Here is a 16,952-nt window from a genome sequence, read left to right as displayed (position 1 = left end):
ACTAGTGCAGAACAGAGGGAGAAAATCACTTTTCTCAATCTGCTTGCTGTGCTCCTAGAGCCCATCATGCCATTAGCCTTCTTGGCAACAAGGGCACAGCACTGGCTCATCTCCATCTTCTTGTCCCCTGTCCCCCCAGGTCCTTTTCTGCAGAGCTGCTTTCCCTCCCCCCTCCCCATTATTGAGCTTCCATTTTAAGCTTTCCCACAACGGGACCATCTTGACAAACAAAGTTACACTGAGTTTGAACTTACTGTCAAACTGCCTCAGTATTAACTTTGGTGCTGATGCTGTTGGTGTCTGAACAACTTTGTATAAAAGCCCCTTCTTTCCACTGCAGGCTCCATTAGGAATATGAATGGTTAAATGATTAATTGCTTAACCCAGGGGTTGTCAACTGGGGGTATGCGTACTCCCAGGGGAACTTGAGAAGGCCCTAGGGGGTATGCGTGGACGGGTGGGGACAGAGCACCTCCACGGACCATCCCATGCTGCTGCGCAGGCGGTGCCTTTTTGGCTGGACGCAGGGGGTGGGGGAAGCTCATATGTGGCGTCTGCTGCCACTCTGCATTTGGCTGCGTTCTCCCTTCCCTCCCCCCAGCTCTGCATTGAGCTGCCAGGGGTACACTGATCCAAAAAGTTTGAGAACCCCTGGCTTAACCGATCAGCTCAATGATAACCAGTTCTAGCTTACCAGTTACTGTTTGACGTTGGTTGGAGTCCAGCAGGGAAGCCCTGCCATGCCACAGCAAAAACCAGAAGGTGGCAGGGCAGGGGGGAGGGAGAGATGGAGAAAGGAGTGAGGAGGAAGGGAATGGGAGAGGAAGGGGGGACTAATACCTAATAGGTAGGCTACATGGACCCCGTGGCAGGGGACTTCCCAGAGCCCCTGTTCTCATTGCACCTTGTTCTCATCATGCTGAATGCATCTATTCATCCCCAACTTGGTTTGAGGACTGGGCCAGAAACTAGCCGTGCCTACGAAATCAGTGGACTATGGAGATGATTGACGCTTCCATGGTCTGCAGATGGGCCCAGCTGAGTCCTTGGCCTTCCTCCATGCAGTACATCAGAGGGTGCCATCTTGCCCACTACTGGTTTAACAAGCCTGGATTTGTGCTTCCAGTCACCCTAGGAATAGCTGCAGATCTGTGACCAGTGCTGATCTGAACTATTCTTGGCAAAATGTCCAGTCTGTGAAGCAGATGCTATACTCAAGTCTGAATACTTCCAATTTGAAATAGGTGCAGAACTTTCTGAGAAAGTCCAAAAGACTTCTTCCTCCTTTTTACCCTCCTGCTTATAGATTTCATAGATTTAAATTTCATAAACATTCAGGCTGGAAGGGACCCCGGAGGATCATCGAGTCCAGCCCCCTGTCCAGGGGCAGGAAGTCAGCAGGGATCATAGGATCCTGGCAAGATAAACATCCAAAAGTGTCTTGAAGGCGTTCAAAGTGGGTGCTTGAACCACCTCTGGCGGCAGTCTATTCCAAACCTTGGAGTTCTTCCTTATGTCCAGCCTGAAACGGTCGCAGAGGAGCTTGTGACCATTCGACCTTGTTATTCCTTGGGGCACTCTGGTGAACAGACGTTCCCCCAGATCCTGGTGAACACCCCTAATAAACTTATAGGTGGCCACCAGATCACCCCTGAGCCTGCACTTTTCAAGGGTAAAGAGTCCCATGGCTCTCAGCCTTTCATCATAAGATCTGTTATCCTGACCTCTGATCATGCACAGGGCTCTCCTCTGCACTCTCTCAAGCTTCTCCACATCCTTTTTGAATTGTGGAGCCCAAAACTGGACGCAGTACTCCAGCTGTGGCCTCACCAAGGCCAAGTACAACGGGAGAGCTCAGGATCAGGTGCTTTCCCCCATAATAACATGAACCAGGAACTTCTTGGAAGAGACGCAGGCAGCTTGTCAGTAGTCTAAGAAACGCTCCCGTGTTGCATAAAAGGAACTCCTTGCAGGCACTGGGGATTACAGATCCTATAAACCAGGTTGCCTGGGGTAAATACTGCACTCTAGAGCTGTAGCTTTATGCAGGGCCTCCTCCAGGCATCCATGTGCTACAGACAGCAGATACAGCCCAAACCTTGGCAGCTCAGGCCTCTGACATTAAGGTACCTTCACCTCTCCCCGAGTTAATAGTAACACTGCACCTGTCTACGCAAGGGATTCCACATCCTGGAGCATTCACAAAATGGGCTGTACATCATATTTTACAAAAAAATGCATGTATTGGGGACCCTCATCATAGGCTGTTCCTCTCAGAGCCCTGCTCTCAATTAGCTCTCCTTTGAGCAGCCCCCTTCTTGCTCTGTAGATGCTGTCAGTCTGTCATTTTGTGGTCCTCCTGGACCCTTCCTATGAGACGGGTGGGGGAGTCATTTCTCCATTTGTACAAACAAACTTCACCTTCTGTGCTGTGATACTGTGGAAATGATGTAATTACTGCTTCGAGCAAAAGGCACTTCTAGAGCTGCAACCCCATTCCAGGAGGTGCCAGCCTCTGACTTTCCCTGACCTTTCCCAGTGCACTCTGGGATTCTGCAAGTGGTCATGGCTCCGGCTCAGGAAGGGGGCAGCTGTGGGAACAAGGCCTAGGTGCTGAATTCTTCATGACATCTGATGCTTCCTTTGGAAATGCCCCCAGAGCTTGGAGCTGTAGTGCAGCCACAACCTGTCTTAGTCCTTTAATTGTACACTGCGGGTAATTTTTTCTGATGGGCAGAGCTCTCCAAAAGCTTCCTGTCCCCAGGCTGTGGAGTTCTGGCCTCCAGGGCTGCTGCAGGCTGGACTTCAGCCACCTCCCTAGCTGCTGAGCCCAGGGTGGCTGCTTTTTATTAGTTTGTTTTGCTCTGTTGGGGCCAATATTTATCATAAACTAGAGGAATAGCGGGGCAGCCGTGGAAGATGCAATTCCCTTTGCATTCCCTTAGCTGCCCTTGCTAGAAATTTCCCCAGGCCCAGTACTGGAGTAAAGGAGGAACTTCCTGAACAACCACCAAAGAGACAATGCTTCTTTTCCCAGTATTGAAATGCTCCAGACTTGCAGTGTTGCTGTACTCTTTCCATGTGGCCTCTCATTGCTTCCACCCCATCCCACCCATAAAGTCAGCTCTTGATCACAGCTATTGTCCCCTGTCTCAGAGAGCTCACACACTTAATTGAAACATAGGTGGAAGTGAACAGCAGTAGACTGGTAAGGGTAGCAGAGGACTTGTTAGGTCCACGGGTTTTGTTCTGTTTCTGGTTGCTGTGGTTCTGTTGCCTGTGATGTTAATGCTCCTTTGAGGAGAGGACTTGGCTTTGATGTTGCCATTTCAGTCACTTTTGTGGGGTGGCCGCTTTCCCCTTCTGCACATGTCACATTTCCCAGACCTGAGGATATGGTGACAGGAATTGCTTATCTCTGAGGCTGCTGTTGGTTTCTAACATTTGGGCATCTCCCACACCTGAATTTGGTCTGCTTGTTTGCAGAGTCACAGCTGGGGAGCAGAGGAAGTGTGTTGGTGTCTTCCCCTGCCTTTACAATGGTCGCTTTAAGTTGTACAAACAGAATAGAGGGCCAGGAAAGAAGGGTGGGGGGGGGTACAGCTGCCACCAGGCAACTGGGGTGAAGCTGGCTTGCCTGTATGCCAGTCTCCACTGATGCTTAACAGACCAAGCACTTGCTGAATAGGACTGGCCCCAAGTAAGCCATCTCATTCTGCCCTGGTAGTTGCCTTCCTGTTCTGTGACATTTCCATACTACCATAGGGAACACCTTGCATTGTTGGTCAGTGAAAAGCAAATGTGCTCAGGGTAATGGACGGTGGGTCTGGTGTATTCTCCCAGTAGTAACCACAACTGGTTCCTTTTTGCACGTAACTCACAAGTGTGGTGCTCTTCACAGCTAGACTGTGCTGGCGGTGGAAGGGCTCCCTTCCTGGCTGCAAGATGCAGCCAAAACAATCCAGCTTTGGGCAATTGCTTGGATAAATAAAAAGTAGGTTGCATCCTAAAGGAATAAGAAAGAAAAAGCAAAGTCTTCCCACTGGAAAATGCAACAACTTTAGTGCAACCAATGAGGGGAAGCTGTTGGGCCTCAGTGCTCTGGAACCGTACTTTAAGGTCTCAGCACAACTTGGACAGCTCCATCAGACATATAGTCTCATAATGTTTCCACGTGCCATTAAGGTAACAAGCTTGAAGCAGGGAGGCTGCCTCTGAAGTATGCGACCCTTGTCACCGACATGAGGGTCACTCCTCACAGAGACTGGACATTCAGTAATGTAGTGCAAAAGCGCATGAGCCTTTGACCTACAGTGGAACATTACAGGAATGTTGCCTGTGATGTCTACAGCTCTCATACTTCTACTACTGCCTCCCCATTGAGTACAGTTGCCTTGTTCTTGTGTGCACAGCTCAGCTCTCACCTGAGATTGTCATTGGTCATCTCCTGCTGGCTTTCTGTTCAGAACCTGCACTCCATTGATCCCATTTCCCTGTGAAAGAAGTGCCTTTGTGTCTACTCCAGTTCTGCCTCCTATGCTGAGGTTGCACAACCTCCCTGTCCTCCTTCAAACCTTGCATTTTAGTCATGGTCCCTCAAATGCTGATCTTTAGACTGAATGCTACTCAAAATCAGTGGCACTAAATGCCAGAGCTGCCTTGGCACTCCCCATGTCATCACAGCAGCCCTACAATCCGATTTCAGCACTGTGCTTCTTCCTCCCATTGCCTGGCATTCCCCTAGCTTTGTCTGCCATTCTCCACACAGTCTAAGCTCCTCAGGACAGGGGTTGTGCTTTCTACTATTGTTATGTCTTGCAGCATGCTGTTCAAATGTAGGATATGTGAAATGAAGGTGGCTGCAGGCTGCACTTCAAATGAAAAGCCTCCATTTCTGGCAGTAGCTCATGAAAAGCTCACTCTCTGCTCTATGCACCCTCCCTTGTTCTGTCTCTTCCCAAAGAGCTCTGTGCTGTTTCCCTCAGCATCCATTTGCTGACCCCTCAGATTCGTATAACTGGGCTGGCTTCTTGAAGCTGGGACTTTGCAGGACATCCAGTGGCTTGCGGTTGCACCCCAGGAGGAGAGGGCTTGCAGGCTGAGTTCAGGAGAAATGCTTGCAGCTGTTCTGCTAGTATCCTCCATTAAAAACAAACCAGGCTGAGTGCTTGCTCTCAGAAAACACAGTTGGGCTGGGAGTCCTCCCTTCAAGCATGTAATGTAGTGAGGAAGAAGCAGCATGGGAAGCCTCCCACCCTGTCTGTTCATGGGATACCATTTTCTAATCCATACTGTGGTAGTACCAAATAACCCCAGTCAGGATCAGAGCCCCATTGTAGTACACACAAGGGAAGACAGAGTTGTTGTCTCTGAGCTTGCACAGTAATTTAAGAGAAGATCAACTCTTGAATGACAAGTGATGGGGGAGGAGATAGGATCATGTGGTCACACAGGTTAGTGACATGTACAGCTTGGCTGTGGTCCTGATGGGGCACTGAATTATCGTAGTTTTAAATCAAATCTCTTTCCTTAATGTGCAGTTCAGCAGTTGTCAGCGGGTGTTGCATTAGAGGCGAGGCTTGTGGAGGAAACAGTAGTGGCCTTACCGATTAATTCAGGGAAGCATTCCCTGCATGCGGGGTTATGTGGAGGAAACCACAGGGACTCCGAATGACTATGTCAAATATGGGGCGTAACCTCGTAACCATCACACATCCTCTAATTAGAGGGAATTGCTGTGAATACCATATTGAAATTGGAACCTGTACCTGGCTCCTAGCTTGTTGGTAGGAGAGAAGGAGAAAAGGCAAGGCTCTGGGGCAGGCTCTCAGCCCCTGCTCGTTGGAAGGAGAGAGAGGTCTTGTATCATTCAGGTTCCCGCTGTCTTTCTCTGGTCAGCCTTACACATGGCACTCTGGAGCTGGGGAGCATGAGAATCAGGGAACATATTAAAAAGGTGCCCTGAAGGGGTAGGGAGATGGGCCAGTGTCACAGCACCCATCTACCGCCTGTCCCTCTCCCTGCCAATGCAGGTGCAGTGCTGATCCCAACTCCAGCACACTTGTACAAATGCTGGGAGCTGCCCCACAGCTGTGGGGAGCACATAGTGCTGCAGCACCTTTGCAGACAGTGTTGGGCATGGGTCGTCAGTGCCAGGGGGAAGGTGCAGTTCAAAGCAGTAAGTGCTGGGGAAAGAGTGGCTGCCCTCAATGTTTTAATTCAGGGTCCAGACTTAGATTTCTCATCTAGCTTCTCCTTCCCTTTCACAGATCCGAATGCTGTGATCCCAGAGCAGCTGACAACCAGTCGGCCCAGCAAGGAATCGGACAACACGATGAAAGTTGTCACACAGAGTCCACGCAACAAGGTCCCTGTGATAGAAGAACCTGGGAAGCCAGGTAATTGTTCAGAGCAAGCTAGGGAAGGGGAGGACTAACTCCAGAATAACTATGCTCACAGAGCCAGAGAGGTGTTGTACTAGATCTGCTATAGATAGAACAGAAGGGAGTCTTGCTCTTTTGGCAAAGCCTTCAAGGGACCCTGCTTTAAGGTCAGGGACTTGGATCCAGTATTTGTCGGGTCTCTGTAAGAGCCTCCTGCAAACTTCACCAGCCAGGAATCACTCACTCTCCATTTCCTGAAGTCACTGCTCAACCTCTGGAGCTGGACTGTGGACAGAAGCTCCCAGAGCCCTGTTCAGTTTCTCAGTGCCTTTGGCAGTATCCTAGGAGGAGGAGTGTGGCTTTTCTGCCCTTTTAGTTTCTCTTCTGTTTACTGAAGCAGAGTAGAGGGCTTGGGAGATGGAGAATGCTGGGATGTTTAAGCTGAACCTATGTGAGAGCTCTTTGAAGGTGGTTTCCTGAGTTCCTGACCCTGCTGAGAGGGAGAAGCAAAATCAGATGAAGTGGGAAAAAGCTGCTCCATTTCTCCACCTCTGATACAGACAGGCCAAACAGCCTCCCCTCAGGGGCCTGGGGCAGCCTTGGCCTGGGGTCAGAGAGAGGTGGGGGTCAGTAACAGGATATGGCAGGTCTGCACAGGCTTCAGAACCCACTTCCATTAGAGCACTCGAGTCTGCTGAGGGGGAGCAGGCACCCCTGGGGTTTGTTCTGATTATAGACTGGATAGGAACAATTTTCTGTCTCCAGTCCAGTCAGGGGCTGTGAGAGGATAAAGCACAACATCGAGGTGAGGATAGGATGAGCTGTGAGATCTTGTTTGTGAGTATCCAGGATTCCTCCCAGATGTTGTCATACTGAAAGGGACCAAAGGGATATGGGATCATTGGGTGGGGAGTCCAGCATATGCAAAGGGGTGGGTGGGATAGTGTAGACACCTCAGCAGGTGTATGTAGGTTTACCTGCAGAGTATCTATCTGTCTAGCTATCTGGAGTTGGTGGCTCAGATGCTCCCACTAATCAGATTGCTGCCCATACCATCTTAGCAGCCCAGCTCATCCAGAGCAAGCTGACAATCAGCTTGAGGCAGTGAGGATGCCGATGCTGCAGAAGGGACCCTGGAGGAATGGCTTGCAGGGGTTGCCAGCTGCTTGGCACATCAGAATTTGGGAGTGGTATGGATACCAGGCCCCTACATTGATCCTTGAGCCATAATCCCTAGGACAGACCCTCCTTTCCCCAATGCTGCCAGAGGGGCTGAAGAACCCCTTCCCCTCTGCATGCTGGTTTTCCTTCTTCAATGGGGGAACATGCACTTTGAAGGGAGAACTGTGAGTCCCCTGAGCCCATGGGATGATGGGATTTGAGCTCCACAAAATAAATTTAACAACTGTTTTTCTTTCCCCCTTCCCTCATCCCAGGTTCTGTTAACCAGGATGGCAAGGAAACTCAAGGTCCCAGTGATGGATTCTTCAGCTCCAGGGTAGCAGTATTTGCTGCCATCGGTGCTGGCTGTGTTATCTTCATCCTCATCATCATCTTCCTCGTTGTCCTCCTGATCAAGATTCGCAAGCGGCACCGGAAGCACACCCAGCAGCGGGCAGCGGCTTTGTCACTCAGTACCTTGGCCAGCCCAAAGTGCAGCGGTAATGCAGGCTCAGAACCCAGCGATATCATCATCCCCTTACGGACTACAGAAAACAACTACTGCCCTCACTACGAGAAGGTGAGCGGGGACTATGGGCACCCCGTCTACATCGTCCAGGAGATGCCCCCCCAGAGCCCAGCCAACATCTACTACAAGGTCTGAGGAGCAGCCTCAGCTACCCACCAATGCAAGAGCACTAGAGAGCTGAGGGCCCTGGGGGCAGCTGCTGGCGCTCCCCACCAGTGTGCTCGCTCCGTGAGGGAAGAAGTGAATTGAATCCCATGGCAAGACAAGGGGAGCGCAAGGGTCTCGCACCAGATAGTGGATCACTCGCTCGCACGCTCTCTCTGTTCTCCCTTTGTATTTAGTTTTGTAGTTCTCAGCTTTTGTAATCCCGAGACTTGAGGGTGAGCCTTTAGCATCCTCCTCTGCTGCTTCAGACTGCATCCTGGCTCTGTTACCCATCCGGCCGTGATGCGGCCCTAGCGCGTGCAGCACCCAGCGTGCGTGGGCTTCGTGCCTTTCCTCACTCTCGGACACCACTGGTGACACCAGAAGACTCCACTCCCACTTTGTTTTTTGGGATTTTGCCTTTCAGCTTCCTCATCTATATTTTATTACAATTGAATAATCTTGTGTTTGGGGGCTGTGCCCTGGGTGGCTTTGGTCCAAAATGGTTCTGGGAAGTCGGATGAACTTGGGGGCCACAGAAAAGAGCCTCCTACTCAGCTTGGAAAGGAGCAGCTTGGGGAGGCAGCCTTTGCCCAGGCACAGCAAGGATGCAGAGACCGTGCAGGGAGGAAGCTGACAAACCCGACTTATTATTATTATTATTATTTTAATTTTTGTAACGTTTTTATTTTTGTGAATTCTTGGTGGGACTCTGAGCCGCCACCCTCAGCCATCTGGCACACTCCCCTCCCCCTCTGCCCCACCTGCTGTGGTGGGGCCGCCTGGCCACAGGACACGGACTCATGCCTTCTGCTGTCGTTGCCATCCTAAACTTTTTGTGTTCACAGTTCGTAGCCGTTGACTCTTGTTTTAGTCTCTTTTTAAAAAAAAAAAGAAAAGAAAAAAAATGTATGTCTTGAACGGTCAGTATGTGTGAGAGGGCTCTGCCTCCCCCACACAGAGCCAGCAGCCTCCTATCCTTTCACCACATGGTGACTCTTGTGAACCCTCTCCCCCCTAGAAAAGGTGCGTCTTCTCCCCAATGTGCACCCCGCCTGATCTCATTTCCTAGGATGGAGAGTGGCCGGGCCGGTTTCTTCAAAAGCAAGGGGAAGGTAGATTCATAGATGCTAGGGTTGGAAGGGACCTCAACAGATCATTGAGTTCAACCCCCTGCCTAGGCAGGAAAGAGGGCTGGGGTCAGATGATCCCAGTCATAGGTGGTAGTAGGATGGCACTGGTTGCCCGTCTCAGGCTGCATCTAGGACTGTGCTGAGGTGAGACGGGAGGGAATATCCAAGACCTTAGGCATAGGTTTCATCCCTGGATCCATCATTTGAGCATACTGTAAAGTGGGTTGGGTCCTTGGGTTCAGGCCACGGTCCTTCCATTTGGGAGGGAGAAGAGGAAAACGGGCCTGAAGTTGTTACTTAACATGTGCTCAGGAGCCTAGAACAAGGGGTTGGGGAGCAGGAGAACAGAAGGGAGAGCAAACTATCTGCATGGAAGAGGGAGCAGCTATTAGGTGGCTAGTGCAGTTGGGCTTTGTTTCTGGGCCTTGGCTGGGATAGACTGGAGTTGGGAGAAAGCTCCCCATACCACTACTCTTCTCCAGAGGTCATCTAGACCCCGATCTGCCCTCGCTCATCTCAGTTTTGCTACAGAAGGAAGCTGGGCCTTTTTTTTTCCATTGGCATTTTAATTCCAGAACTCTTGCACATTGTCTTCTCTGGTTTCCCTAGTGACTGTCAGGCTTGAGTGGAGACTCTCATATTGCCACTTGATGCTCCACCAACCTGTGGATGGGGCGTGGGAGCTTGGAGTGCTTAGGCCATGGCACAATGCAGGAGCTCCCATGTCAGTCTCCCTGGATGCTGTGCTGGGCCCTTCCCTTCCCTCAGCCTTTCCCATACATATGTGTGGTGTGAGCTCAGCTCCTTAGATTTGCTGAGGCCCCAAATATTGGAAGTGCAATGCAGGGCAGAGAGTTGGGGGGAAGGTGGGCAAAGTTTGGTGAAGAGAGCACAGAGAGAGCTGCAGGCAGAAGGGCAGATTTGGCCCCTGCTGTGGGAAAGCTCAGTGAAAGAGAAGGCATAAAAAGCACAGAACAAAGTGGGGAGCACATGCCCCAGCAGCTGGCCTGTTCTCATGATGGGGGTCTCTTGGCCTAGTGCCTTCTCTCTCTGGCACAAAGACCTCCTTTCCAGGGGGCAGATTCATAGATGCTAAGGTCAGAAGGGACCTCAGTGGATCATCTGAGTCCGACCACCTGCCTAGGCAGCAATGGTCCAGATGTTGGACCAGGAGAGATGGGGTGTGGTGGAGGGTGTGATGAGGTCCTGTTGGAAAAGGGGTGCTTTGGTCTGTGGAAAATGGCCTTCTGGGACACTGCTCAAAGGGAGCAAAGGTTGTTAGGGGAAAATGGGAGCTCAGGGCCAATGGAGCCGCTGTGGTCCACCCCAGGCAAGGCCAGGAGCAGCAAGACACCCTCTCCCCCATCCCCTTCCAGGCCTCAGCTCCAGGCAGGGCAGATCAGTGGCTGGAGCCATCACTGCCTTGTTAGTGGGTGAACCAGAGCCTTAGAATCGCAGGAAACTTAAGCTAATCTGATCACAGGACCCTCCCTGCTGTCTCAGTGAGTCGCAGCAGAAGGGGAGATTGTTACCCCAGGCGCACGCCCAGCTGCCACCCTGAGACATGGCTGTATCGAGGGGTTTCATTTAGCACCTTTTGATCTCACCCCGTCCTCCCTCCCTCCTTTCCTGCCTCCCAAATGCGCCTTTCCTTCCCCATCGGGACGTCTATGCAGGATGCCATGCTGTGCCGCAGAGCTGCCAGGCTGGGCAGAGTGTTTTGCTGAGGTGTTTCTAAAGGGCTTAGACAATAGTGCACTTTGAGGCGTGCTCAGTGGAGGTCAGCCAAGGTGTCCAGGGTTTTCAGTGCTCTGCAGAGGAGCAACTGAGTCTGCTGTTTAAAATGGCAAAAAGCTTCTCGTTGTGTCTTAAAGAAAAAATTTTCCCCCTTGTCCCCAGCATCCTGTTTCCGCGAGGAACCCAGAAACAATCATCCAGATTCCTCCCGCAGGAGAAAGCCCAGTCTGGGAATGATGATGTTTAAAGAGCTGTTTATTTACAGGGGGTTTCACCTCACAGCCTGGAAAGGAGCGACTGACAATGGTTTTGAGACTCAGCTAGGGGCTGGGGCTGGGGGAACGGGTGAAGGGAGGGGCTAGGGAATTACAGGGAGCCTGGCCAGATGCCATACCAAAAGCAAACACAGTTATTCTACCTTTTTAATGTTAGCTCTCCAGTGTGGTTGCTGTCCCCAAGTGCAGTGTCTTCTCTCCATCACCCCCACCCCTTCCTGGGGTCCTTAACCCTCAGCTTTTAATTGCTGAAGGAAACAAAGCAGTAAGACAAAACTACCAGCCACCAGTAGAGAATGGGGTGCTGCTTAGTCACCCCGACCCACCCAACTCACTCCTTTTGCTGTGGGCAGCTGGAAACGCTTGTAAATAATGTGCCAGGGTGAAACCTGAGCTCCGATCTTTCTGAGCACCTCAGTTTGCTGGGCCCTAAACCTGGGTGTCCCTTTTGTTCTTTTCATTGAAAGAATTGAGGGGTTTTTTTTGTTCTGTTTTTTTGTTGCTGTTCGTGTAAATACTAGTCTTTTTTGGAAGAAATAATGTAAAGACGTTTTGTATAAACTCCGAATTATTTTCTGGTTGCTTTTTCTTAGAAAAACAAATGAGAACTAAAAAAAAAAATTAACCACGAGAACGGGTGTAAAACATTGTCATGCTACGATCCAAGTCAGGAGGCTCGTTCGAGGGCGTGTGTGCGCGTGCGCGGGCATGTGTCCCAGGGGGCCATGGGGAATCGGGTATATGGGGTGAGGCGTGAACTGCCTAGATTATTGGATGAAAATCCAGGTCCCAAAACTGCTCTCCAAAAGAGATGGGGAAGTTGGGGGAGGAGCTGCTGCATGAAACTGGCCCGAGGGGCCCAGATTGGTCCCCTAGGTGTTCAGCCCCTCGCTGGGCAGTATAACCTGGAGTGTAATATCTCTTCTGGTGCTTGCAGCATAGTGCTCCCCCCAAGAATATTTGGAGCTGTGGTCGGCATTCCCTGCTTCGTTGATATAATGCAGGATCTTACTTCCAATTAAAGTATAGTTGCTTAGGACCCAGTTCAGGCTGCTTCCCTCTTTCCTGATCACAGCTAACTTTCCAAGCTATCCCCCTCACAACCCCCAGCCTCCTTGTACCTACTGCTCCAGGAGCTGGAGTCGTATCATTCTCATGTGAAGATCTGATCGTAAGTTTATAGATGAGTTTCTTGCCTTCCTGGTTGTGGAGAAGAGCTTGTAAATGTTACCCAAGACTCCAAGGCAAAAAAGAAATAAACAGAACCTCAGACTTTAATTTTAAACCTCATGATTTTTCAGCCACCTCCTTGCCTCTCCCTCGTGCATTGGGGGCCTGACTCCTCACATTTTAACGTGGGGGCTTGTCAGTGTGGTGGCTTTGCTTCTCCCACCCCTTCTTATTTTAAACTGAAGAGTGCAAGTTAAATGCAAACTTTTCCTGTGCTGGAGAAGGCCCCTTGTGCCTAACTAGAGCCCATGGTTGAATGGACTCATTGGTTCAGTGGGCTGAAGGATCATTGGTTGTGCAGGGAGATGTGCATGTGCCCCATGGAAACCATCTCCAGGCCCACGGGGAGGCTTGTCTCTGCTCTTTGCAGCTGGTTATTACTCTCCAGTTGCAGCTCCTAATGTTCAAAACTCCTGCATTATATCAACACAGCAAATCCATGGAGTGTCACTTGTGTAGTACCTGGTTCTCTGTGGAAGGGGAAGTTAGCAAGCTGAAACGAAAAGGGGCAAGAGACCCTGGTGTTTCTGTGGTAGCGTGCACGCGTGCACAGACACCCTGTAACGTGGCATGCTCCCACATTTCAGAGATGTAAAAATGCATCCATCCTTGGGAGTGTGTGTACATACCAAGTATATGCAGACACACCCTGCCTGACAGATGAGCCCTGAACACCATACGTCACAGCCATAAGCACATTTGGGTCATCTCATTAAATCCCATGATCCAGTATTCTGAAGAAAAAACACTTTCCCTTCCACTTTCCTAGGTAGCAAATCTCAAGTCACGTGATCAACCAGTGGTGCTGCAGCCCCCAGCTGTTTATGCCCACCTGTGTTGGGGCAGAGATGCAGTTAACATCTCCCAAGCGTTCTGTCTGGATCATGCCCTTCCTCTTCCCTCCTCCATCCCAAATAGCCCTCCTGACACTAACCCTGATGCTGCCAGCAGCTTCCTCTCGATTGTAAGAGATCTGAGGTAGCAGGTCCTGGGACCCTCCTGTGAATTGCTGGGGTTTCTGTGAGTCAGATGCAGGAGGACAGCTAATGAATGTGCTGGGAGTACGTTAGCTGCCCTGCTGATGTACTTCCTGTATGCAGAGAATACAAATGCTCTTCAGCCACAGCACAAAGCTAATGACGGTTTAAAGTTTTGCCTTCATTAATGGAATTAATGCATTAGCGCATGCTTTCTCCAAGGCTCTCCACACAGAACCATCCACTCAAGCTTCTCTTTGGCAGGCAGCAGATAATTTGATTTAAGAAGGGCTCCAAAATGAGAGTGCCTCTTCTCGTGAACACTTGTTCCCTTCCTTCACTCTCCTCATTGTGAGCGGGGGGGTATGTTTCTCCCAGCCCTTGAGCACAGTGTCAGCGGGGCCCAGCAGCTCGCTCCCTGGTTGATCATCTTGTGACTTCCAATCACGTTCCATCCATGCCTTTAGGTTTCAGTTTGGTTCCTGGGCCGTGGCCCAGAGTGCTGGGTTCACTCAAATGATGCATTCTCTTGTCGTTCCTTGTCACGTTTCTTTTTAATTCTTTTGCCTTTTACACAGCTGCTTTCACCTAGTATCATATCATCCTCAGTAATCAATAATATGGAATCTGAATTCCATGGAGCCATGATGGAACCTGATATATTGTTAAATAAAAGATTTTTTCCTATGGAAACTGGCTGTCTCCCGTGCGCTTTTGTTCTTGCCCCAGATTCTCTTTGGAAACCAGGTGGTGCTGTGAAAGAGGCAGGGAACAGGTGAGCTCAGGGAATTGATAACGGACTAGTAAGCAGTATGCCTCGGGGTGGTGCCTGCTAAACGTGTAAGCATTAGGGCAGACTGATATTTATTTTGACGAGTATTTAAAAAATGGTCATTTGCATAAATACTCCTCTGCCTGCCATTGTTGTCGCGTTCCCTCCCCCCCCATTGACTGAGCTCTTCAGGGCAGCGTGCATGCTGGCTCCTTTATTTGCACTGCACCCTGCGCGGTGTGGGTGTGGGTATGGTGGGGAGGTGGGGGAACTGCTGCACTGGTTGCTACCACAGTACGGAAACTGCCTCAGAACTGATTGAAGGGGTTTTTTTCTGTCTAGCCCCTGCTTATTGGTCTTTGTGGGAAGTGCTTTTGGAAAGGGGACTGCCGTGTACTGACATGTTCTGGCCCACATCGTGCAATTTGCAAGTACAATTTGGCTCTGATGGGTTTGTCACAGCTCTCAGCCAGGAAGCAAATGTGCTATGAGGCTTGAACTCCCTGCTTTTCCAGGGCAGGGTGCTAGCAGAGAGCAGCTGGAAGGGAAGTTCAGGTTGCTATTGTCTTTGTACACAAGAACATCAGTCCCCAGGGCTGTCAGTCTAGTCTGCTGAAAACTATCCTTAAGTGTTAATCAAAGGTGCAGACTATTTAAAGAACTGGAGAAATTCCTTGTTTGCACACAAGTTAGCTCCCATGCCCTTATCCCTAGCTCTGAAGTGTTTCATGAAATCATGATCCCTGTTCCTTAGCATCTGGGCTGCTCCCCTTGCACCCAAGATCAGAGCCTCCTATTTTGCCCATCACACATGTAAATCTAGCCAGCCTTGGGTTGGGAATTAGCAGCAGGAGCAGGAACACCCAGCACTGTGCTGTTGTATTGAGCGAAGCTGGAGGTGGTACATAGGAGTCTCTTGGGAGAGGTATGTGGGCACAGCCTTGAGGGCAGAAGCATAGGCCCCATTTAGCTATTGATATTTATTTAATCATCCCTCAATGTAACTTCATTTAATAAGTTATTAAAAAATCATTCTGGGGAATGATTTGGTAATAAATCCTTAACAGATGGTGCTATAACCAGCTCCAAAGGAGGCTCCACCATAGCTATTTCTGTCTCTTTATAACCTGCTTTAATATAGGACTTTACATGGTACTTTACAGTAATGTAGTGCAATATATAATAGATGAGATAAAAGTGGAATCTTGATGAGAAGTGTTAGTGAAATGGGTCCCCACATTGCGGGGTTTGGAGCGCTCGCTCCTGATTCTGCTCTACTTGGGCATCTTTCACTGCAAGTGGGGGGTGGGTGGAGGCAGAAGGGGGTGTGCTCCTTCTGTGCCAGTTTGCTGCACATGCATCATCTTGTGGAGTTTGTTACCTGCTGTCTCTTTCTAGTAGCTGGAGAATACAGAAACCAGCAGCACATTGAGCCCCTTCTCGGCTTCAGACTGGAAACCTTCTCTTTGCTCTTACCCAGATGACTGGCTTTGGCATTCAGCGCCTGTCCCATCCTTGGGTGTAACTGCTGTAAAGTATGTTAGAATTGTTCAGGTTGAAAGGGACTATGGCAATGGAAGTTTTAATTCGACAGGATGAGAGGGGAGTGTGAAGACACTGGTGTCTCCTTCTCCTAACGCCCTGCAGAGATGACGGTGTCCTCTGGAGAACTTTGAAGCCTGCGATAGCTCTGCTTCTGAGCAGCTCTGAGGGGAGGCCTCTGCCATTACACTGCTTTCCCTCATACACAAAATTAAAAATCAGTCGACACGTGAAACACAAAGACTGATTTATGTCAGATAAAGTCTTCACAGAAATGATCCAAGGGAATGTGCAAAGTCAAATTCATTTCCTGTGAAGGAGGTTCCTGCTGGGGCATGTTTAATACTCTCCAAGCAGATGCCTATGGGATTCCATCAAACAGATGCCCTCATAAGGGCAAGGGCTCTATGTCTGGTGGTCTTTAAGGCCGAATCACAACATAGGATGAGAATCACCTGTGTATTACTGGGGTCTGAGCTGGGCACCAGGATGTCTGGGGTTGACCTGTCTTAAAGCAACTCTCCAGGCTCAGGATCCACCTAAAGGCAGGGAAGCTTAGGGTCCATGAAATGATCCCTGGGTATATACCTCACACCACTTCATGAAACATTTAGTATGAGTCAGGATGCAATGTGCTGGAGAGAGGTAACTTGCAATCATACATGCTAGACCAGGCAGGAGGACGCTGGATTTGAAAGGAGCTAGCCACAATTTAATAGTTAACAGAGACAACACGTAGTGATGGGACAGGGGAACTGGACTTGCTAAAACAAGTGAATTTCCTGCTGGAGAAGACATTGCGTACAGGGAAGGCCCAGCATAGACAGTGGTGTCACAAGCTCCCTTTGTATCCAACCCCACCTGTGGGTCAGGCAGTGAGAAGAGACCAGCACACAGGATGCAAAGCATGCCTGCGTTTGCACAGAAATCTCCTTGAAGCACTGGATAACAGAGGCCATTACTGGGTTCCTCAAATGCTTGCCAGATCCCTGGTGAGGAGGAGGAGTCCCTTCAGAAGATTTTTTCAGCACACAACCCCCTGCCTCCTGCCTTCCCCCCCCCCCCCCCC

At 50.1% G+C, this 16,952-nt stretch overlaps 1 protein-coding gene across 1 annotated transcript in view; it reads left to right on the top strand.

Annotated features, from left to right (window-relative positions):
• The window catches only part of EFNB1 (ephrin B1), a gene marked incomplete at its 5' end in the record, with an annotated part of 122,299 nt that extends 108,037 nt beyond the window's left edge, over positions 1 to 14,262 (top strand). The window contains 2 exons of the mRNA XM_019520997.1: positions 6,270 to 6,398; positions 7,820 to 14,262. Of these exons, the coding sequence (XP_019376542.1) occupies positions 6,270 to 6,398; positions 7,820 to 8,208 (518 nt within the window). The remainder of the gene's footprint in view (positions 1 to 6,269; positions 6,399 to 7,819) is intronic.
• Positions 14,263 to 16,952: the final 2,690 nt, after the last annotated feature.

The sequence above is a fragment of the Gavialis gangeticus genome, unplaced genomic scaffold, assembly GCF_001723915.1.
Source record: "Gavialis gangeticus isolate Ggan-Ray unplaced genomic scaffold, GavGan_comp1, whole genome shotgun sequence".
In the NCBI taxonomy this organism is placed as follows: Eukaryota; Metazoa; Chordata; order Crocodylia; family Gavialidae; genus Gavialis; species Gavialis gangeticus.
This window is presented reverse-complemented; position numbering and strand designations above follow the sequence as displayed.